General features: G+C 39.5%; 3 protein-coding genes across 4 annotated transcripts in view; all 3 read right to left on the reverse strand.

Annotated features, from left to right (window-relative positions):
- Nucleotides 1-2439, reverse strand: part of kifbp (kinesin family binding protein) — a 5997-nt gene extending 3558 nt beyond the window's left edge. Inside the window, 5 exon segments of the mRNA XM_031846359.1 lie at nucleotides 197-349; nucleotides 626-684; nucleotides 898-977; nucleotides 1487-1585; nucleotides 1918-2439. Coding sequence (XP_031702219.1) covers nucleotides 197-349; nucleotides 626-684; nucleotides 898-977; nucleotides 1487-1585; nucleotides 1918-2439 — 913 coding nt within the window.
- A 684-nt stretch (nucleotides 2440-3123) lies between these two features.
- On the reverse strand, nucleotides 3124-6553 carry mpc1 (mitochondrial pyruvate carrier 1). The gene is made up of 5 exons (XM_031846712.1): nucleotides 6363-6553; nucleotides 5416-5419; nucleotides 4990-5086; nucleotides 4562-4694; nucleotides 3124-4001 (listed from the first exon to the last, which is right to left on the reverse strand). The coding sequence occupies exons 1-5, from the start codon at nucleotides 6431-6433 to the stop codon at nucleotides 3974-3976; spliced, it is 333 nt and encodes a 110-aa protein (XP_031702572.1). The 5' UTR covers nucleotides 6434-6553; the 3' UTR covers nucleotides 3124-3973.
- Nucleotides 6554-13886: 7333 nt separating this feature from the next.
- On the reverse strand, nucleotides 13887-21773 carry LOC116382748 (globoside alpha-1,3-N-acetylgalactosaminyltransferase 1-like). 2 transcript variants are annotated; one of them, XM_031846012.1, is made up of 12 exons: nucleotides 21565-21773; nucleotides 18167-18208; nucleotides 17963-18016; nucleotides 17563-17616; nucleotides 17189-17221; nucleotides 16305-16439; nucleotides 15987-16095; nucleotides 15601-15714; nucleotides 15245-15358; nucleotides 14890-15023; nucleotides 14427-14504; nucleotides 13887-14176 (listed from the first exon to the last, which is right to left on the reverse strand). In XM_031846012.1, the coding sequence occupies exons 1-12, from the start codon at nucleotides 21627-21629 to the stop codon at nucleotides 14029-14031; spliced, it is 1080 nt and encodes a 359-aa protein (XP_031701872.1). In that variant the 5' UTR covers nucleotides 21630-21773; the 3' UTR covers nucleotides 13887-14028. The 2 variants fall into 2 exon arrangements, with proteins under 2 accessions (XP_031701872.1, XP_031701873.1); XM_031846013.1 differs by lacking the exon at nucleotides 13887-14176 and having other exon boundaries at nucleotides 14423-14504; nucleotides 15210-15358.
- Nucleotides 21774-22230: the final 457 nt, after the last annotated feature.

A 22230-nucleotide genomic window follows, 5' to 3' on the forward strand; every position in this document is an offset into this window, starting at 1 on the left:
ATATATATATATATGATTTCTACAACCAAACTTCTTGCCCTGTAATCAAAATCAATTGAGTCCATGTCATGTCTCAAAAACATCAAATGTGTAAAAGCAAGGCAGAATAGATTTATTTCTTTAGATAGATTAAACCATTTTAGATGATAACAAACAAAACCCTTAAAAGATGTTAGGTTTTAAAACAATTGTTTGCAATAAATGTAAATCAACATGGGCCCTACCTTAGTGATGTAATACTGTGATAGTGTAGCAGCATTCAGAGCCCACTCCATTGGACTGAACTGATTTAACTGTAACTGTCTCTGCAGGGTGCTGTGACAGTAGATGGCAGCACGCTCAGTTTCACCTGGAAGAAGAAACACCATCACAGTTATTGTTACCATCAAGTAAAGCAAAACACTTATACAACAAGAGTCAGCTTCCTTATATTCACAAACATGAATCAAGTTCAGAGGCGCACTTCAGAAATCAAATGGATGTCAATGGATTATAAATATAGTTGAAGTTCTTTATATTTAAATATTATTGAATACATTTTACATTTGATTTAAAGTATTTATTTTACACAAGCAAATAAACATGTACTGTTGTGCTGATTTGATTGAAACCAGGTTAGACTCACCAAGGTTTTTATAGACTTGAGCAAGGTAGTACATGCTGTGAGTGTAGGCCAACTCAAACCTGAGCAAGGAAAGTTTGAAAGAAAGCGTGAAAGAGAGAAATGATATATGGGACAAGGCAGAGCATAATTGACACAAGTTAAAAATCTAACCCGGGGTTTGCTGAATGAACGACCACGATCATGCAAACTTTGGGACAATAGTATTAATATAAACAGGTGGGAAGTCTGTACATTTGAATGTGTTATGTGGGCTGTTGGAGTTCACAAGTTACCTCTTGGTCCTTTCCTGATGTGTCAGCAGGTTCTCCTCAGTAGTGAAGTACTCTGTCATGTCGGTAGGTGGAGTCCCGTCCTGGAAAAACACAACAACTCCATAATATTGTCCTTCTAGCTGTAGCAGGAAACTAAAACTCGTCAGTCAGTTTGCCTTTTGAATGCTGGTGTCAACAGTTAATTAATTTCTCCCTTTTTTGCTACCTAGTGCTCTGTATTCACAATCCATCTTATTTTGAGGGAAGAAAATATTTTCAAGCATATTGTAGCACCTGCAAAAAAATCACCCTGTCTTGTCAACATGTGACACTCCACTTGTTGATGGTGAGGCAAATTGACGATGAAGTGTGCAAAAATGTCAATTTATTACTCAATACAGTGTATTGGGTTTGTATGTATGCTCTCAAGTGTTCGTCATGACAGTCAGATGATAGACGAGTTGTGAGACTGTGAAGAAGCAGGATAATCGCGATAAGAGGCAAACAGTGCATGGCAGTGATGTTTTCTTCCTCTATAGTCTCTCCTGTCATCCATCAGTCATTGTAACAGCAGCTTCAAGTAAACAGTCACACAGGACACCAACTTTACCTCCTTCATGTACCGTTGGTAGATGGATTCTGCTGTTTCAAGGAATCCCTGAGCCGTCTCAGTCTCATCCCGGCCCGCCCACAGGATACCCAACTGGTTCTGATAACACAAGCATCATGTGATCATGTACTACAGTAGATTGATTATTTCATCATAAGTGTATGGGATGTGGTTCTTATTAGTAATTATGGCACAAATATATCAATATACAAATATATATATATTAAAACTGTAATGCATGTAAAAGGGGAAAGGATGTAAACAGGCCTACAACGCTCCTTAAATGGAGTTATTGATCATGACGGTGCTGATTTGACTGTAGTTTATTATTTGTTCTGGTTCATCTCTATCAAGTCGTTCACAACCCCTCATAACTTAACGTTACATTTCTCTGTATAGCATGACTGCGGATAAGTTAACGTGAACGTTACCCTGGCATGGATAAACAGCGACACGTTCTCCGACGACACACTGCATCTCTCGAGCAGTTTCATGCAGTTCATCAGATGCTCCTGCCCGGCTGACAGCTCCTCTGTGTCCACATGGTTGACGCCCAGATAGTACTCGACAGCCCCGAGTTTAGCGGCCCGCAGCCCAGCCGGCGAGTCGCCGCTGAAGCCCCGAGCGAGCCCGTCCTCCCTCTGCCCGTCCACCGGCGGCTCTGTCGGCCGCTGTTCGCCGCTCTCTGCGCCGCTTTCCTCTTCACCGTCGCCGGCCTCGAAGCTCTTGAGCGAGCAGTATATCTCTCTGAGGAGCTCCCTGGCCTTGTATTTGGAGCGGAACGGGTCGTTTTCGGGGTCATTTCGTGATTCTACAACAGTGAGATTCTGGGCGTTGGTGAATTTGTCGCAAACTGCTTTCCACTCATCGCTGCTCACAGACGCCATGTTGGTCTTCTTCTTTGTCGTTTACCTCTCACAACATCAGGGTTCTTGATGTCGCAGTGCTGCCATCTACTGGAAGTACTTAGGTTATCTCTTTCTATGTCAATTTATCTCAAAAATGTATTTGAGCTTAATTTACTTGAATATTTGTCTCCATGGCATCTGTTTTGACCAGTGGTAGACTGCAATAGAGCAAGTTAATACTAATATTATATATAGTTAAGTACAATTGTGGGGTACTTGCACTTTACCTGACAATTTCCATTTTTATACCTCTGCTCCACTACATTTCGGAAGAAAATGCATACATTTTCTGTTAGCTACAGTATAGTCCACTTATACTTTATAAAGTATACTTAACTACTACATATATACACCTTAACTTTAATTACACATTTTAAATGCTGCTTATCCAAGATAATGCATCAGTAATACAGCATTTTATAATGAGCATTTTGATTGCATTTGCTGATAATACCTCTGTACTTTTAATGAAGTAAAAATGCAGGATTTTTTTTTACCTTTCTTAAACAATCTACTACTTCCAAAACTGGTTTTGACAGTCTTGATTGGAAAATTGTTTAATATATTCATCCAGCTCGAAGCCACCTGTTCATTTGATATGTACTTTCTAACTTTGTTGATAAGATGTGTTTAGTGTTAATTTAACGAGGGCATTACGTTGCAGAGCAAAGTGTTGAGTGTAAACACGGAGCAGTGGCGTCCTTGACCTAAATCACTCGCTGAATTATGTTCAAGTTGCTCATAGCCAGTTTATTTGAACAAACCCAGAGAATCAAATCATTAATCAGGGAAAAATTATATTAATTATACAATGGCAATAAATTAATGTGAACTACATATGATAACAACACACACTACATGTTTGGTCAGCACTGACAGAAGCAGCTTGTCTTATTTATTATACTTTCATAAAACTATGCCAAATCGGGTCCTCTAGTCACACCGTTTTCATTGTACAGTATACCATTTTGCACTACAAACAAAAAGCGTAGCTCTGTGTGTACTCCCTGCTTAAGTGAAGGTCAAAGGATCAAAGTCCAAATGTTTAGCAAGTGATAATCTGCCATCCTGTGGATATCGCAAGATGAATTCAGGCTAAGTTCTCTTTGAAACAACATTCATATTTCAATTACTAAGCAGGTAAGAAAGTAATACAAATAATAATGCTGATGACCTAAAATGAGATGATTGATGACTAAAGATTGTTTTGCTGAAAATGTGCAACAGGCAGTGTGCAAGGCAGCAAACAGTCAGGCTATTCAGCAAAGTGTACATTCACCCACATCAGATTTTTGTGTGTCAATGTGTGTTGAAATTGAATGTTGCAAAAACACAGCAGTTGACCTAAATTCTTGGAGGAAAAGCGTCTGCTTTTTTCTGTCTGTGCAGTAAAAGTGAAAATGCACGAGGATGATCAATCACAGTAACAATAGGTTAAAATAAATGGTGCAAGTGCCACAGTTAAGATGATTAGATAAGATGGTTGGATGCATTCGTTTTGATGTCCAGGTTTACATGGTGGTTAAAACAGCATGGTGCCACTCTGCAGTGATCGTTCTGCATCTGCTTTACTCTGCCACTAAGATTGCATCTTCTTCTTCTCCATTCTGTAGAAATATAGAAACAGCTGTTTACAAACCTACGTCGTCGTCGTCATACCAAGTGCTGGCAGCATGTCACTCTGAGTTTCACTTTGATAACATTGCTCTTTAACCTAACTCTTTCATTAAGTCATTGGTGAAATAGTGATCTAGGTCAAAAGCCATGGTGGCAAAATGAAGATCAGGTTCAAAAAATAACTGGAAAGACACTACTATTTTTGGTCATTATCATTTCAAACAAAAAAAAAGGACATCACGATCCAAACCTGAACACACAAGCTTGAAGCTATATGACAAAGCAAATGCTATAATAGTAGCCTGCTAATCTACCTAACATCACTTATATTTCTTAAACTCTTCATAGAAGCTCAAATGGAATTATGACCAACAGAGTGGAGTTTCTCTATGAACAGGTTATTGTGGACCGTGACATAAAGCCACCACTTTGAGGAGATTACGGCTGAAAGGTTGTGAAAAGTTTGTCTAACAGTGTTTCATGACACCTGATCTGTTTACAATGACAACAAAAATAAAATAAAAAAATCACATCATAGAATGTTGCTTACTTGTATTTGATGAGACGACTTCCCTGCACTAGCTGTGCTGCCTCATTGGTGAAATGGCAAGCAAACAGTAGCCAGTTGCGTGGCTGTACCTTGTAGGCGAACCTCATGAAGAGCAGTGAATAGCAGGTCAGAGCTGAGAGGAAGGATAAAACACACAGGCAATCGCTTATTTCAGCACTGTCTTCTTATAAAACTCTTACTTCTATCATATTAAGCATCTCAATGGGGGGGGGTAAATAGATGAAACCTAATAATATCAATCGATAAATATAAAGTGACTAACAAGAATTGACGCAGTAGTTTACTTTACAGAAAAGTACAAATGACAAACCTAACTCTAGCAAAAGTTAACCAGAAATGAATGGGGGTGTTGTGTGAACCCTTCATGTGTACATCTGGGTTTATCAGCACATGTGTCCGTGTCTTACCAAAGGTCATCCTGCCACTGATAATCTCAGGGCTCTTCTTCATATCTGTGATGGCGGCTATGGGAAGACCCCAGTTTGCGATAGGACCCCAGAAATGCTGTGAAGGTACACACAAAACACCGAAATACAGTTTGAACCACAGACAATTTATGGTTTGGGCAGTATCTTAAGATGGTTGAACAGTAAAACAGAACTATACAATTACAATCACATTGCTTAATGGTAAAATCTGTGTTGTGAATCCCAAAACAATATCAATTCTAAAAAGTACTGATGTCGAAAAAAACATGTCAGTAAAAATGTAAAAATGATACACGCATATTGGGTATGAGACAAACAGAAAGATAGACATAAACCAACAGGCAGTCTTGGATGAGAAGAGACAGATAGAAACAAATATGACAAACAGAAAGTTTGAGTACTTACCGTGCTGTTGAACAGGATTATTTTTTTCAGGGCCACATAGAAGAGAAAAGAAGAGAAATACAGAAAAGTCAAACTGATGTGACCGAGAGCTGCTGCCACCTAAAATAGGTCACGGGTTTGTTTCAGACAATTCACGAATGACAAGAGAATTAGTACAATTTAAAGAGTTCAGGTCCTGCAGGGAGGAACATCACCTGCTTCGATTCCTCATTACTAAATTAGATCATAATGAAATAGGAAACATTTCAGTACCTAGATGAACATATTTAACTACAGTTACAGTGAACTGTTTACCACAGTGTTGACACAAGTTAAAGGTAAGGTCATTGATTATTGTATTCTCTACACGATGACAAAAAAGACCACAAAAAAAGTCAAAGAAACCCCAGAGCTGGTGCTAAAGGCCACATATAATTCCTCACCATATCTACAGTGCATTTGTTTGATTTTCTACTTGATTTTCAGTATGTTGCAAATGTAAACAAAGATGGCCCCTTGCATCACTGTGTCATAAATCCATGTGTGGATTGCTGCTAATCTGTGGAAAGTACACACACCACCCGGGTGTGTGTATCATGTACACATTAACCAACGTCTGACAACATGTTAAGAAGTAATAAAGCAGTTATCTCTGCTGGCCTTTGTCTCCATTAACAGCCAACCTCATAAACTGGAGAAACAAGCTAACTGAGGGTTACTTTCTAACGTTATGTTACAGAAACGTCCTTGAAAAACTAGCAGAGAATCGAGAGAAACGACGCCAATTTAACAAAAAGTAACACACAAATTGCTTAAAATACTCATTGGATTTTATTAAAACGTTGTCTGAACAAATCGGGACAGTAACCGTAGCTAACGTTATCGAGTTGACACTCGACAACCAACTAGCACACGTCACTTTAGCATGAGTGCTAATAGAAAATCTAACAATTTTCATTTTTACATACCTTGTCAAATAATCCCTGAAATCTTTGCTCTTCAAATGGTCAACAGCTTTCCGTGCAATTGTCGCTGCCATGGTTTAACGTTGGGCTGGTGTCTGTTATGGCAAAGAAACGCACTCTTTCTCTGTTGAAGGGCGACTGAAAACTCAGCTCAGAGGACGACTGGTCTGATTTCCGACCATAACATTGGCATTTTACGACACTGTCGCAATTACGCAGCGCAACCTCAGGCGGGCCAGGGTACTTCTCAAGTCTCTTAATTGTCGTTTCCTCGGTCCTCGATCCTCGGTTGAACCGGAAGTTGTTTCTGCACCGCCATATTGACGGCCGTCCCAAAGCTCTACTGTAGCTCGGAGGAGCGAGGATGGAGGAGGGACCTCTGAGGAGTCATGAGCGAGGAACCACGAGAACAGACTTCCAGGAAGTCTTTTAACGGCCGACACGCCCCCTCATTGTTCATCAGTTATGTGATTGGAAGCTGCAGCCGATCGGACTGACTGACTGGAGTTTAACGCCAGAGTGAAGACGGATCACAGAATAAACTCAAGCTTTATATTTGATTAGGTTTCTGATTCACCGTCTGGTTTAAATAAATGTTCATTGTAGTCTGAACAACAAAACGACCACAAACAACTTTCTTCATTTATTAGAAAGATTTATGTTTTCATGATCTGATATTTCCCTCAATAACATATATTATGAATACAATTACAGTCAGAGGGAGCTGGAGAGATGAAACACTTTTTACATAATTCCTGAGTGTTTGATGAGTTTTATCATTTAAGAGAAACAATAATCATATTCTGGGTTATTTAATAATGACCCCACAGTCACAATTTCAAAACATACAGACGCAAATAATTCATAAATAAGACGATCGCATTCCGCCGATAGAAATGGATCCTGCGCTTATAAACAGAACACAGGACACAGTTTGTTAACAGGCTACAGAGAGAAACACCTCTACAGTGATGATTACTGTGTGTCTTTATTAGTTATTAGTATTATTAGTTACTATTATTAAGTACAGTGATCATGTGAACAGATGCAAACTTATCAAAACTCTCTCCAGCTGTTAAAGCCGACTGACAGCTGATCCAGCTGTGATCATCAGCACCGTCATCAGAAACAGACGTCGCTTCACGTGAAGCAACTGAGGAAAGGACGTCTCATGTCTCTTAAAACATATTTCCTCGTTCCTCTCTCCTTGCATGGTTTCCTCCATGCATCCCTGGTGGGAGGGACTAAGACGCAAGGAAAGGACGCAAGTGAGGGAAACGGGGATGCAATTAAGAGACTTGAGATGTACCCCAGTCTGCTGCCTGCAACTGATTTATTGGCCCAATCCCAATGTCCCCCCTAAAACTTCAAACCCTAAACCAAAGGTATTCAATAACAATTCCAAAAGGTCCAGATTGAGAAAATCTCCTCGGGCAAAGGTCCGGAACATTACAATAATATCTAACTTGTGCTATTTAGTGCCATATACAGTATATATATCAAGACGCCTAGTAGTAGTAACAGCGTCTCTGTGTAGTCAACAACTGTCAAATCAAATAAAGAAAGTACACATCAATTATATTTTAACAATTATTATTCTCAGTTTTCAAATCTAACTGGAAGGATTATAAATAATACATAGAAATACATAAATATATGTTCTTCTCAGTTCAAGTAAAATAAGGGCTGCATTAAAGAATGAATTACATAACAGAAAGCTTTTGAAAAATGTGCATCTTAAAATAAAGTATTATAAAAGAAATGTATTTCACTGAATTGCCCTGTAGCTTTAAATTCAGTTCATTCAGGGTGAAGTGATGTCAATCAAAAAAGCCACAATATCATATTTTTCTCACCTTCTAATAAGAGAAATCAGTGAGCATGGACTTTATCTGTGGTTATTAAACCACTTGTTTCAGCTCTATTCTCTCTGTTAACATCATTGTTGTGAAGTGAATTAATGTGTAGGATTCTGATCATATTCGACTCTTAGGTTTATTTTTTGTCTTCATTTCAGATGTGAGTGGATACGTTTGCTCAAAAGAGTTATGCTTTGTCTCGTATTGACGCTTCACATTACCGTTTTATCAACCGTTACGGTCTCTGAACATATGACATACTGGTTTTAAACTGTCCGTGGGAAGAATTAACATATTAGAGTCTGTTCATTAATGACTCTGGTCTCTCTGGTCTCTCTGACCACTTTTCTCTTTTTGGAGAATGTCATGTGAAATAACTTCTCTGACTCACGTAATTATTCTCCTAGGCCCAATCCCAATGTCCCCCCTAAAGCCTCAAACCCTGAACCCTCAAGGACTTACTGACGTCACCTAAGTGGTCGAGTGTGAGAGACTGTGAGGGCTTGAAATGGTGTAATGGGACAGCACTTTGCTGCAACAAATCACCTTACCATGAAAACAACAAAAAATATGATGTATAATTGTGGGGTTTTATTTTATTCCCATGAGTGGGTTTTAGGTGATGCTCGGTGCTTTCTCTGAGGAGTGTGTCCAGTTCTCTGGATCCTTTCTTTTTTCGCTCGCTTTTTGTTCTTTCTTCTGGAAGATTGGGGGTTGCTATGTCCGTAGTCCCTTTTCGGTTCGGTTTCTTCAAACTGACCTAGGATCAGTCTGGAGATATCTCCTGGGGTCAGGGTTACCATGGTCCTGGTAAAGGAGGCACCTACAGTAGTAACCATCGCCGTGCCTGTGCTGCAGGTAAATACGCCCCTTTGGGTGTCTTTACAGCAGCATCCAGGCATACCTGAGTGGTCATATCTGACTATGTTCCACCTTAATCCTTCTCTAGTCCAGCATGTGTTGCACATGGCTACCTTGCGGTCCCCACTCCCTTCTCTGGCTGTCCTATTGATCTCCCTCCAAGGGGTTTTCTGTAGCTTGGGTCTTGTGGACCTGGTTCCCTGCCATAGGGTATCTGCTACCTTATTTTGGCATAGGTAACATGTGCCGGGTTCATATGTTTTCCACTCTAGTGGCCCATAGAGGACAGGCCTACTTGGGTCTTTCCCCCCTCATCGCAGGAGAGAATACATGTGAATCTTCTCATGATTTGGAGGAGTTTTGGTTTTTCCTCAACCATGGTGTCTTAGGCTTTCGCCTAACTTCCGGATTCGGGTCACTTTGTGCTTACTAGCGTATTTAGTCAACTGAGGTTAATCGGAATGATTTGTGAGATATGCACGTTTCCTTTGTTTTTAAGTTTCACCACGTTACCTGTCACCTGTTCTATTTGGTATTGACCTTCGTTGTTAGTTTGCACGGGTTGGTCGCCTTGTTTTTGTCCCCTGTTCAACCACGCCCAGTCTCATGCCTGTAGACAAGATGGAGAGGGATGGTTAGGTTGGGAGTTCGTTCGCGGAAGTTTAGGCAACGATAGGTGTTCATTTAGGCACATTAGATACCTGGGGTCGTCCCAGTCATTTGGACAGTTTGCGCATATAAAATCTTTAGCTGATCTAACCGCTCGTTCTGCTATTCCATTCGTTTTGGGTTTATAGGCGCTGGCCCATATCATCTCTATGTCTAGTTGCAACATAAGTGACTTCACCAGTTTATTTTTGAAATGTGTACCATTATCCATTCTAAGTGGTTTTGGAGTCTTACCTGTAAAGACAACAACGTTGCGACCTGTGGCCGTTTTAAGTGGGTATGCTCGGGTATCGCCCCCTGCGTTATCCGTGACAACTAGGATGAAGCAATTTCCTCTTGACGAACGCTTATTTAATGGGCCTGCTATGTCAGCAGAATAATGCATTCCAGGATGTTCTGTTGTGATAGGGAGTGGGGACCCATGGGCCCTCGGCATTCCCCCTTTATCCGCGCATTTACCGCAATTGGTTTTAATGATTGGAAAAAGCTTGTTGAACTTCGGTACGTGTATCCGTTGTTCCTTCAACCAGATCTTAGTTCTTTGCATGCTACAGTGACCGAGACAGTCATGAATTTTTGTTAATATTGCTTTAGCTTTGTCTTCTGGGATTCGTACACCGTTTTCTGTGTCCCACTCCGGGGGGAAGATGCACGTTTTTCTGAAAAGGAGGCTTCCTAAGTGAATTTCCTCCTCTTGGTCCCTTCACTGTGCTAATTCATCCGCTTCGCTTCGCTTTGTGTTCTTTAGTGATACCTTGCATGTGGCTAGGTATATGTTCCACTCTCACCTTTTTTCCTTTCTTTAGTTCCGCTATTACAGACCAGCTCTGTTGGTGTTTCAGTTCTTTACCTTTATGGTTTTGAAAATCCCTTTGTTCCCAATATAAAAGTTCTTCATTAAACCCTTTACAACAGCAAACCCTGTCGGTGATTATTCTTATGAACTTCTTTTTACAGGTCTTCGTGGTCTATCCGATTCGTCCTCTGAATCAGGTTCAGTGACCCAGTCACTGGTCACGGCGGCTGCCATTGATTGGTTGTTTGGTACGGTTGTTTTTCGGTTTTGAGTTTGCCTCGAAAGAGGAGCGACCTACTTTCTTCCAACGGGTAACTGGATCTCTTTCGTTTCAGCAGTATTTTAACTTACTTTGCGTTTGACCAGTGGGTTATTTTTACAAGTGGGTTTCTTGGTAGTCTGTATGTTTAGGAGTTTCAGCTTCTCCCGTAAAAATGTATTTGAGTCGAATAACGTTTTTGGTGGTTCTCAGTTCGGGGTTCTTTATCATTGAACTCGATTTGTGGTCGATATCCCACGTTGTGCGCTATGTTGCGTTTTCTCTCTTCAACAATTGACTATTGGTTATTTTCCCTCAGTGTCTCAGGCTTCCGGGGAGGCTAGCCGGTTGTAGCAAACCCTTTGCCCCTATTTCGACACCAGAGGTACTCTCCCACAATAGCAACTATCGCCTCCCGCCTCCTAGATTCCTTACTTGTCCTTATCGGTTTATCAATGTTGGGCAATGATTTCAAGGAGGACTTTTAGGTTTTTCAGAACAGCTAAAGCTGAACTGCAGGGGTCCGGTTCACGTAGGTTCACTTTGTGGGATTTAGGCAGACGTCTGGAACTACCAGGACACTTAGGCAGAACCTGTGGGTGGATCTACCCCACTGTAAACAACCTTCTTTTTGATTTCTTTAACAACGTTTTGTAAGTTTGACCAATCACGAGTCTAGATTAGATTACACACTCACCTCGGACGACACAGCTCTGGTGCCCCTCCTGGATACGACGAAGGGGGAATAGGAAAGAAAGAGAGGAAAACTCTAATTCTAAGTTCCTTGCAATACTATGGTAAAGAAAGTGTCTTTATTTCCACAATCAATAGGTACAAGTTTATATGATGAAGCTTATCTGTTCCTTGGATAGGAGGGTTTTGGTTTAAGGGAATCTATAATGCTCTGTATAGTATAATGCTGTTTCCGATTAAGGATGTTTCCAACGCTTTACCGTCGGGGACTTGCTATGTGTTCTCCTGAGAGGAGGTTCTGATAGCGAGAAGAGTCTCTTAATCACTAGCCCTAATTTTAGGCTAAAGAGAGTGTAGTTCTCTAACTACAAGGTCTATTTTAATAATTTTGATGGTATAATACAGGTAAAACTTGTGAGACACTTGTTCAGATGTGTAAATATTGTGTATATGTTACTGGTTAATACTGAATGAAGATGGAACACAGCTCAAATTGAAAAGTTTCAGGTTCACATGAAAAAAAAGCACTTGTATTGAAAATATTTATTTGAAATAATGCAGATATAAGCCTAAAAATACACCACAGTCATAGCACAACATGTTTTACATGTCTCCACAAACAAATTTTACTTCGATTGAGTGAAGCAGGCCAGCATAAATGAGGTGTGGGTACAGACAGTCAAGCCAAATTCTCATTTTTAGAACCAGCTGTTGCGCTGGTTTTTATATATTTATATATATTTTATAGACTATTTAACTATATATTTCACTTGTTGTATCACTACTAGTGTTCAATACATCCTAATACAGCAGTTTGGCATCATTTTGAGCCATTTTGAGATCTCATATCTCTCCTCCATGGAATTTTCTCATCTCAGTCTGAGTCGATGGAGACCTTTTTAAGGCCTGTGATTGGCGGACTTCATCATGTGACACCTTGTTCAATGCGGAAGAGTTGTTCTTTGGCTTTATGTATGTAACTTTTGAATGGTTTCACGGAGAGGAATGAGGAAGATGTGATTCGACTCGCGGTCGAATCCTCGTGCTTTATCATGTGCTATCATCTGCCATGATAGCTGCCAGCCTTGTGATGGGAGATGCAAACGGAATGCATAGGTCGCCGATTTGTGGCGAAAAATAAGTGATATTGTGGTAAATCTTCTAGTCGCTTATATTAGTTAGTATAATTGTGTTTGGAGTGTGTAAAAAGTGACTTACATGATAGTGTTGCCCAGCTGTTGCTGTTTAATCTGGTATATAACATATGTATACATGCACAATATTCGCTATTGATATGTACATTTTTACGACAATTTTTACGACGCCACTTGAGCGCAAAGCCCCCAAATTCAGGGGCGTCGTGTATTGTTGTGGCAAAATGACGAGAAGAGACGGCGAACTGGAGTTGCAACCAGCGGGAAGTGTTTTTAATAAGATCAAGCCAACATCAACAAGTTCTGCATATCGAAACAAATCCAAATGTATTACTTTTCACAGATCACTTTTATAGTCAAGATTCACCCCCCTTAAGTTACTTTCCACCAATCAAACCAGTCCGTTGAACCAAAAACAAAGCACATCTGGTCTCTTCATTTGTCATGCTCTCATGTCCTCGTCTGGGTCAAGATAACCTTTTGGCAGATCACACTCACGATCCATGTACGGGAAATGTTTTGGTACGAATTGGAGAGATTTATTACAATTTGTGTGGCGCTCCCTAATCACTTCATAAGAATGTATCTATGAGCCAGAATGTGTTCACGTAACAGTTATGTAACGGAATCCAGATGTGTTCAGTTCAATCCTAAGTTATATGATGATTTTCTTCAACAGTATAAGAGGCTCTAAAAGTCAAGAACTGTCAAGCGATATGCGAGTGCAGTTTAAATGGCCCTTGCTACACGATGTGCATCCTGTCTGTGGCTGCTTACTAGTTTTGTTTGCGTATAGTTTCTCCCTTTACCGGATGCTAAGCCCATATATGGCCCTAGGATGTAAAGTGAGCGTGCAAGCATGATGCAGTAATTTTCCATATTTCAATTTTGACAGCTGTTACAATATCATTTGATATTTCACAACAATGTGCATACCTTTTTTAAAAAAAAACCCCAAAAAAAAACAAAACAGTTGACACAAAGTGAAAGCTGCAACAGATGCTGAGGTGGTCTGATGCCAATAAATAAATAACTGACAAGATGAGGTGGTCTGATGCCAATAAATAAATAACTGACAAGATGAGGTGGTCTGATGCCAATAAATAAATAACTGACAAGATGAGGTGAGGTGAAGAAGTCCACAAAACAAAGCACATTGTAATACCTGCAGTTCAATTTACCTTGGTTAAACTGTTCTTTGAGGGAGACATCTGACAACCAAAAATATTAAAAAAATGTGGTTTGGTTTAAGTTTATTGAAATCCACTTATTTTGATTTATACCTTTGAGTACAGAATAGACAAAGCAACCTCTTACAAATATCCCCAGCTATCATTTTTAAATGTAGTTTCATGGTCTTAATGTCATTGACTTGACATCAGTGTCCACCATTGGGCCGCACTTCTTTATAGTTCTTGATCAGCTGGGAGATCCTGACGACTTTAATTTCTGCCGGTATTGCATCATAGTCTGACCACAGGTACTCTGCAGACAGCACCTTGGTTGGCTTGTTGTACAGCAGGTACCTGCATGACAGAGAGACAGATAAGCAATGTATATTCCATATCCATGTGTCTAATACTCAAGATGAGATTCTTCAAGAAAATAAGAAACTTGATACAGTCTAATAAATAAAAGAAATATGATGAAGACTGGCAGATAAAAAAAACATTAGAAATGAGCATATGAGCAGGTTGGACTCTCTTGAAACTTGTTCCTTAAAAATAAGAACAGTAAAATCATTGAAAATGAGGGGATAAATTGGGACACATGTACCTGTTGAGGTGACTCTCTTCCTGCCAAACAGCTTCGATGTTATTCTTAGCATCTTCCTCCGACTGTGTGTAACAGTATCTGATGAAACAAAAGAAGTAGAAGAAGAGTCACTGCAGAGTTTTATTTTGTTTTTAAAATACATTTTAAACAAAACTTGGTAAATTAGTTGTGGCAATCATCTTAAATAATGGTCACATAGGTGGCGAAAGGTCAGAAAGACAGAGAAAATTATATATATATATATATATATATATATATATATATATAAAAAAAATTGTAATTGTGATTTATGTTTTTAACAATACACCAGATGTGAAGGGCAAAGGGTTTTACCCATCCAGTGTCTAAATGTATACCTTATTGTCGGCTCTGTCAAATCATTACTCTCTATCCACAGTACATTGTCCTTTTAATTTAAATAGCAAAATGAAAATAACTTTAAAAATAATTAGATTTTGGTTACTTGACTAGCTTATACATGTCCTCCAGGTATCCACACCAGATAGCAGCAGTGTAATAGTAGTCTCCTTCATCAGCAGGAATGAAGGCCTTGGATTCGGGCCGGCGCTCATAAGGAAACTTAGTCCTTTTGCTATTCTGAGAAAAAATAAAGATTTAGAAATATGGAATAGGAATGAGAGGCTATAGCCGATACCTGTTACGGCAGTTAATGCTGTGGCTGATCCTGCATAACACATGGTGTAATAGGTGAATCAATGAAAACATACAACAATTAGATCACATAACCTTATTATTATTATTATGATAAAAACTTCCATTAACTTGGCATGAATATACTGTAGGAAAGAGAGTAAAACCATGTAGCCACGGTGAAGCACAGCAGACAGCTGACTGAAAGACTCGGCTCCAACTCTGTTGTGAAAGACACTGTCGATGTCCATCATATAAAGATAGTCCGCTTCATTACGGATCTGAAAACATTACAGTTGAGATGTGAGATTGACTGCAACACGCAGAGACTGAACTGCATGACCAAAAAATAATATATATTGAAGAGAACCATATTATCTTTTGTGCCACTCAGTGAATCCATGAATCCATTTGTTGTTGTTTTTCTTTTGTAAGAACTAGTATGATCATTAAACAACTAAGCTATGACAATTTGAAAGCAATAGCTACTGAATGCGTCCATTTTGTGCATTTCACTTCTTACCTGTTTGTCGATGGTGATGGTGGCCCATTTCATCCTACCAAGCACTACTTCCTGCCAGCGCTTGGCACTAGGGACGGTGATAACTGAGATATTCCGGCCCTTAGCCAGTTCAATCTGACAAACACAGACAAACACACAATACTTACATGTGTATATGTGTACATTTATTTTTGGTTTGAGTCTCATAAATATGAATAGTTAATAAATATGAAAACACCAGTCTTAAAGTGGCTTATTTGTCCAAGGGTTTCTGGATCACAACAAAGTAACAGTGAACTAAAAACGTTATTTTGCCGCACAGAATTTATTGTTAAATGGCTATCAGTTGAGCTGTGTAGCAGCCATGCACAACACTACTTTAAACATAGTAAGAAACAAAAACTCACTTGGGGGACATCTCCTTTGTTGTCTGTGAAGATGTAGTAAGTGACCCTGAAGTCAACAAGAAAGTGCTTTTCAGCTGACTCCAGGAAGCCCTTTAGGAAACGTGTGTATCTGTTTGGAAGGAAAGAAGCGAGCCATAAAGATGAACAATTAGAAAAGGCAACACAAGAGAAATAACACCATGCAAAAGATAAGTAGTATTTACAGTATGTGAAGTAGCTTTACCTTTTCAGATTTAGATGTTATATTTCAGCCTGAAGCAATGGGTCATGTCAAACCTCACTCCTATAATATCCTGTGAGAATATCCTGTGTACCTACTTGCCAACAGCGAATAACACCACAGCAACTCTTGGGTCCATTCTCTTATAGATTACATCGATAACCACTGGATCAAAGGTTCCCTCCCAAACCAGAGGAGCATTCCAGTTTGTCACTGAGTTCACATCAGTACGTCTTGGGAGAACAAATACATTGTGGATTCAGACTTTATTAAGCATTCCCAGGTCTTAGTCCAGCAATGATCAGTAGTTTGTCTCTGTATGTTCAATATTCAATAAGTTGTGGCAGAAGATGATTCCAAATTAAATTATCACTTTACATCTCACCATATACACAATTCATTAAAACATGCAAAATGTTGTGTTTCACCAGTTACAATTACATAAAATGTGTGACGACCCTCTCTGCCTGTTCGTTTGGCTGCCTTCCTTGCAGGTGTGGAGGTGGGTCGTCAGGCAAAGTGGAAGCACCTGAGGCCATTTGCAACACTGGCCCTGTGTGCCAGAGCACTCAGTATAAAAACCCTCTGGATTCTTAGTTGGACTCTCTCTCCTTCCTGAGACACCCATTTTGGATTTGGTTATGGTTTGTTTCTACACTAGACAACCCTGCATATACACTTTACACGCACCCACTCACTTACACTGCTGAAATGACTGACTTCACATGTCTGTTAGTCTATGTTTGTCTTTTATATTACTTTAAACTTAATAAATAATTAATCAACTGTTTCATTGAATGCATCTCCCTTTTTTGTCATGGCCGTTCGGCCCGGTTTGTGACAAATGCAAGAACATTTTAATAAAGTGAAGTCTGATCTTTGACTTTGTGAAGGAGATATGTTCATCATTGATTATTCTATAAAATGTTATGTATACATTTTACACAGGAGAATAATGTGATATCTGTTTTTATTAGCTTACCTGATCGTTGTGCTTGGCTGAGCATATTTAACTCTGGAAAAATGGAGCAAAGATTAATTTAAATGTATCTTTACTATTCCAAAGACAAATGCAGGGGTAAATGCAGTACACAGGATATTTGCATTGCAAACCAGCAGCAGAGGCGCAAAATAATGTTTCTCTTTCATGTTCTTTGTCATCTATTTAGAGTTACAATCTTGAAGATCTCTGTTTTGTTCACTTTGGCAGCACCAATGTAAATAAGCTGTTTTTGCATTTCACTCCCCAGAAAGAACGTTTTTTTCAGGGCCAGGAGGTGAACCAGAGTCTTATCAAGTGTAAATGGAAAGCTGTCAGTTTTCTCTCTGTTGGTGAAAAGAAAAGTTCATCCTCACCCAGTTTGCATTTTGAGTTCGCTGATCTTCCAGTTGCCATTGTCCTGGCAAAGACTTAAAAAAGAAACACAATATTTATTCGTCATAATATGAGAAATTCATACAGTATGAAACTTCCTGGAACTGTTGGGCAGAGATGGGATTAATGAGGACTTACAAAGTGTGTAATTTAATTTGGAAGGTGATGTGGTGCAAGCAGGATATTTGTATTGCATACCAGCAGCAGAGGCGCAATAAGTTTAACATTGTTACGGCAAAGGCTGGAAAGCATGTTTCTCTTTCATATTCTTTGTCATCTATTTCGAGTTACAATATAGAAAATTTCTGTTTTGTTCACTTTGGCAGCGCCTACGTAAATAAGCTGCTGTTTTTGTTGGTGAAAAGAAAAGTTCATCCTCACTCAGTGTTCATTTTGTTCTGTACGATCCTCCTGTGGCCATTGTCCGGGCAAAAACTTAAAAAAGAAATACAATATGTACTCATATGACAAATTCATACAGTATGAAACTCCCTGGAACTGTTGGGCAGTTCCAGGCATCAGACTCTATGGTTAGTGTCTGATGCATGTATTTGAAATGACACATGCCGTCTTCAGCGACATTACCAGAAGGATGAGATGCTTGGCCCATGACGGATATACAGGATCCTGTGAAGACACACAGATACAAAAAATGAATACATCGGTAGTTACAAGTTTTACACTTAAACTTCTTTGCGGGTTTTTTTTAAGAAACACTGATGTTTTAGTAATATTTTTTATTTTTTACTCGTCTGATCATCTTTTACTGCCTTTTGTTGGTTTTAGGGCTTTTTACAAACTGGCATCATTACGTAGTTATTTCGGCATCCCTTTTATCTGTTTATTGCAATAAAATCCCAGCAAAATCAGTTTGTTTAGTGTTCATACAGCTGTAGTAAACCAGCCGACGTGAGGCTTGCTAGACAGTGAATACACCTCGATACAATTCACAGAGCTCCTCCGGACTATGTTACGAACCGGACAAGACGGCGTTTAGTTTCCCGGGACATCTGGGACTTCCACAACAAGTACTAAGCAGAAATACAGGTTATTTTTTCCATGGTTGATGGCGGACAGTTGAACGGCTTTCAGGGCGATAAGCCACGACCACTCTCCGGCGCGTCCGACGCGATTCACGCGAATGACCACAAATGGTCCCCCACGAGACGCAAGGAAAGGACGCAAGTGAGGGAAACGGGGATGCAATTGAGAGACTTGGGATGTAGCCAGTGTAGTATCATGGCGAGTTTAGCTACACTTCCGCTTGCCAGTGGCCATGAGGTCATGTTTTCCTGTTTTCAGCATCCTTTAGAGCAGGGGTCTTCAACGTTTTTCAGGCCAAGGACCACCAAACTGATAGAGAGATGGAGCAGGGCCCCCCGACTCTATATATTGTATACAATTGTGTTTTATATTAAACTGGGCCGAGTGCCATGTATAAACATACCTCTTTATTGTGCATTCAATACTAAGCTATTCAAATAATACACAGGTTCATATATTCATGTTTTTATTTTAAACATGTGCAAGGTACAGTGAGTAGGGTGGCCATGCCACTGCCATTTAGAAACATGTCTTTAAATCCACATATTTACGTGTTGTGCTTTCTCCCCTCCTTCCCTTCCTCCTTTCTCTCTCCCTCAGTCTGCTTTCATGTCAATCAGTTGACTGGGTTCCACCTGTAAGGGCCGGCCGTGCTGCTCGGTGGGTTGCACCAACTGCAGGCTGGCCAATCGGCAGTGGGGGAGCCAAGAATAAAAGCAGGACGTCTGGGTACATCCCAAGTCTCTTAATTGCATCCCTGTTTCCCTCACTTGGGTCCTTTCCTTGCGTCTTAGTCCCTCCCACCAGGGATGCATGGAGGAAACCATGCAAGGAGAGAGGAACGAGGAATTATGTTTCCTCAGTTGCTTCACGTGAAGCGACGTCTGTTTCTGATGACGGTGCTGATGATCACAGCTGGATCAGCTGTCAGTCGGCTTTAACAGCTGGAGAGAGTTTTGATAAGTTTGCATCTGTTCACATGATCACTGTACTTAATAATAGTAACTAATAATACTAATAACTAATAAAGACACACAGTAATCATCACTGTAGAGGTATTTCTCTCTGTAGTCTGTTAACAAACTGTGTCCTGTGTTCTATTTATAAGCGCAGGATCCATTTCTACCGGCGGAATGCGATCGTCTTATTTATGAATTATTTGCGTCTGTACGTTTTGAAATTCAGATTGTGACATCGATATCAAATAACCCAGAATATGATTATTGTTTCTCTTAAATGATAAAACTCATCAAACCCGACAATCAGGACAACCAGCTCTCTCAAGCTGGGCCCCGGTTCACTCACAGCGCGAGACTCGTCTGGACCTGTCTGTCAAGCCTCCTACACACAAAGAGGAGGACCCGCCCTATCGCTGCTGTGCCAATCACGAGGCCGCATGTTACATGCTAGTCTGTCCGGTTCCCCGTCAAAGAAAAACCAACGACATTTACTTCACCCACGAATCCTTGTGCAATAATTTTTGCAAGATATTCCTGGCTAAAACACTGCAGCTCATATCCACAACAGCCAACTACTGAGGCCAGTATATCATTATGCCAAGTGCATGGACATTATGAGCGAAAATGGATCGTTTTGTAACTCGACCAAACAACATGAATCTGTCCATCATTTTAATAGTTGAGTTTTGTATGCAAGATAACAGGTATGTTTTTGCATGGCAGTGGCACTAATAGGCCATCACTCATTTTTCGTTTCCACATTTATGTTTAAAATAGAAACGTCACTTTGAATAGCTTGTATGCATGATTATCATGCAATTAATGTTGATATTGTATTGTAAGGTATGTCTCTAAATGGCAGTGGCACGGCCACCCTACTCACTGTACCTTGCACGTTTAAAATAAAAACATGAATATATGAACCTGTGTATTATTTGAATAGCTTAGTATTGAATGCACAATAAAGAGGTATGTTTATACATGGCACTAGGCCCAGTTTAATATAAAACACAACTTTTTACAATATATATAGTAGGAGGTCCCTGCTCCATCTCTATCAGTTTGGGGGTCCTTGTCCTGGAACATGTTGAAGACCCCTGCTCTAATACATTCAGATTCTACCACTTTATTATCCGTTAAGGAAATGTAAGTCTGGTAAATAATGAATTAATGAACAGCACTGAATGTTTCCCATATCTGACTCAGGCTCTTGTTTAAAGGTAAATGTGCACATTCCATATATAGCCTTTTGACATTAATCTTTACATCCCCTGGATTAAAATGGAGAGAATAAAACACATTTCCTTCAGTAACATTACTATGTTGTGGGTGGAACATTACTTGAATTCTACTCTTCCTGTGGTTCAGTGTTGGTCATTATTTAATGTATTTTGACAGTATGTTCTCATCATCACTTTTCAAAAGTATTTCTTTGTCATAACTCGAGATAATCTACAGACCTGGCTGTAAGCAATTTTACGTAGGAATTAGGAGTAAGAGGTAAAATATGTATTGTTGATTTTGGGGTGAGCTGTCCCTTTTAAATAGTTTTGCCTTTGTTGGAAAAATACAGAATGATGTATGCATAATGTTTGTACTTTTCCATGATGCTTGGTAACTGAGAAACAAACTGTCACATTATAGCCGTGATGTTGCAGTCCACAGGATGTCTTTGAAGACGGATAATGTTGAAGTCTGTTTCGAAGGAAGATAAAGGAGGACTGATTCAACCTGGTACCAACTCTCATACTTTGTTATGAAGCTTGTTTATCACTGTGTATAAAAGACAGGGACTCAGAGACAGATCTCTGAGCAGCAACTTGACGCATAACTGTGATACAACTCTGCTCCTTCTTGCAAGAATAAATATTCTGATTATTGATATCACACTTTTTTTGATTATTGATATCACACTTTTTTTTTCAGCCTTTTTTTTCCTTGATAATAAGTTGTAGTGTAAAGTAAATAAAGAAGTCTTACCCAGAAAAGACGAGAAGACAGCCAAAACCTAGCAAAATATGGTTCCTTGTAATGTAGCGCAGCATATCAACTCTGAATAATTTATACAACAATATTGAACAACAGAAAAACAAATTAACAGACTAAACTAAGATCACTGTCCCTATGCTTATTCTTATAGTGTAAAAACAATAAGACGATACATTTGGTATTTATATAACCGGTTACCACAGAGGGGGAGGTTCTACTGAGCATGAAGAAAGATCAACTGTGTGACGACTGCCATGAATGTAAATTCCCTTCCTGTTTTATTTTGTCATTCAATTACCCATGGTTACTCTGTTACTTTACTGCCATTGTTTAGTTTCGAACCTGTTTTGTCCCTCACCTATGTTCCATTTGCTCATCAGAGCTTCCCTGTTTTTAAACAAAAGCTCTTTATCTACCAATTGCCAGATTGTATCAGTCATTTCGTTAGACGAGTTCTCCGTACCATTTTATATCCGTGTGATTCCTGAAACCAGTTGTTCTGCTCGTTGTTCTGCTCCTGTGATAGTTTGTAGTGTTGTTAATATTTTTGACCATTTAATATACGTGTAAATTCCGCTTGATGCCTGTCCTGCTTTGTTTTTTTGTTTTTGAACTGAGCCTCAGTAAAACTTAGATTTTTTGCAACTTCATTCTCTG

The sequence above is a fragment of the Anarrhichthys ocellatus genome, unplaced genomic scaffold (genome assembly GCF_004355925.1).
Source record: "Anarrhichthys ocellatus isolate YVR2014 unplaced genomic scaffold, GSC_Weel_1.0 scaffold6, whole genome shotgun sequence".
NCBI classification, from domain to species: domain Eukaryota; kingdom Metazoa; phylum Chordata; class Actinopteri; order Perciformes; family Anarhichadidae; genus Anarrhichthys; species Anarrhichthys ocellatus.

Bases quoted from the DNA above. Each gene is read 5' to 3' on its own strand.
- mpc1 (XM_031846712.1), bottom strand. From the start codon at position 6,433: ATGGCAGCGACAATTGCACGGAAAGCTGTTGACCATTTGAAGAGCAAA. The intron at 4,695-4,989 runs GTAAGACACGGA...CCTTCCTCTCAG, and splicing joins CAGTGGCAGGATGACCTTTG to CTCTGACCTGCTATTCACTG. The intron at 4,002-4,561 runs GTAAGCAACATT...ATATTTCTACAG, and splicing joins AGTCGTCTCATCAAATACAA to AATGGAGAAGAAGAAGATGC.
- LOC116382748 (XM_031846012.1), bottom strand. From the start codon at position 21,629: ATGCTGCGCTACATTACAAGGAACCATATTTTGCTAGGTTTTGGCTGT. The intron at 16,440-17,188 runs GTAAGCTAATAA...TGTTCTCCCAAG, and splicing joins CAGCCAAGCACAACGATCAG to ACGTACTGATGTGAACTCAG. The intron at 15,359-15,600 runs GTAAGAAGTGAA...TAATGTTTTCAG, and splicing joins CCATCACCATCGACAAACAG to ATCCGTAATGAAGCGGACTA.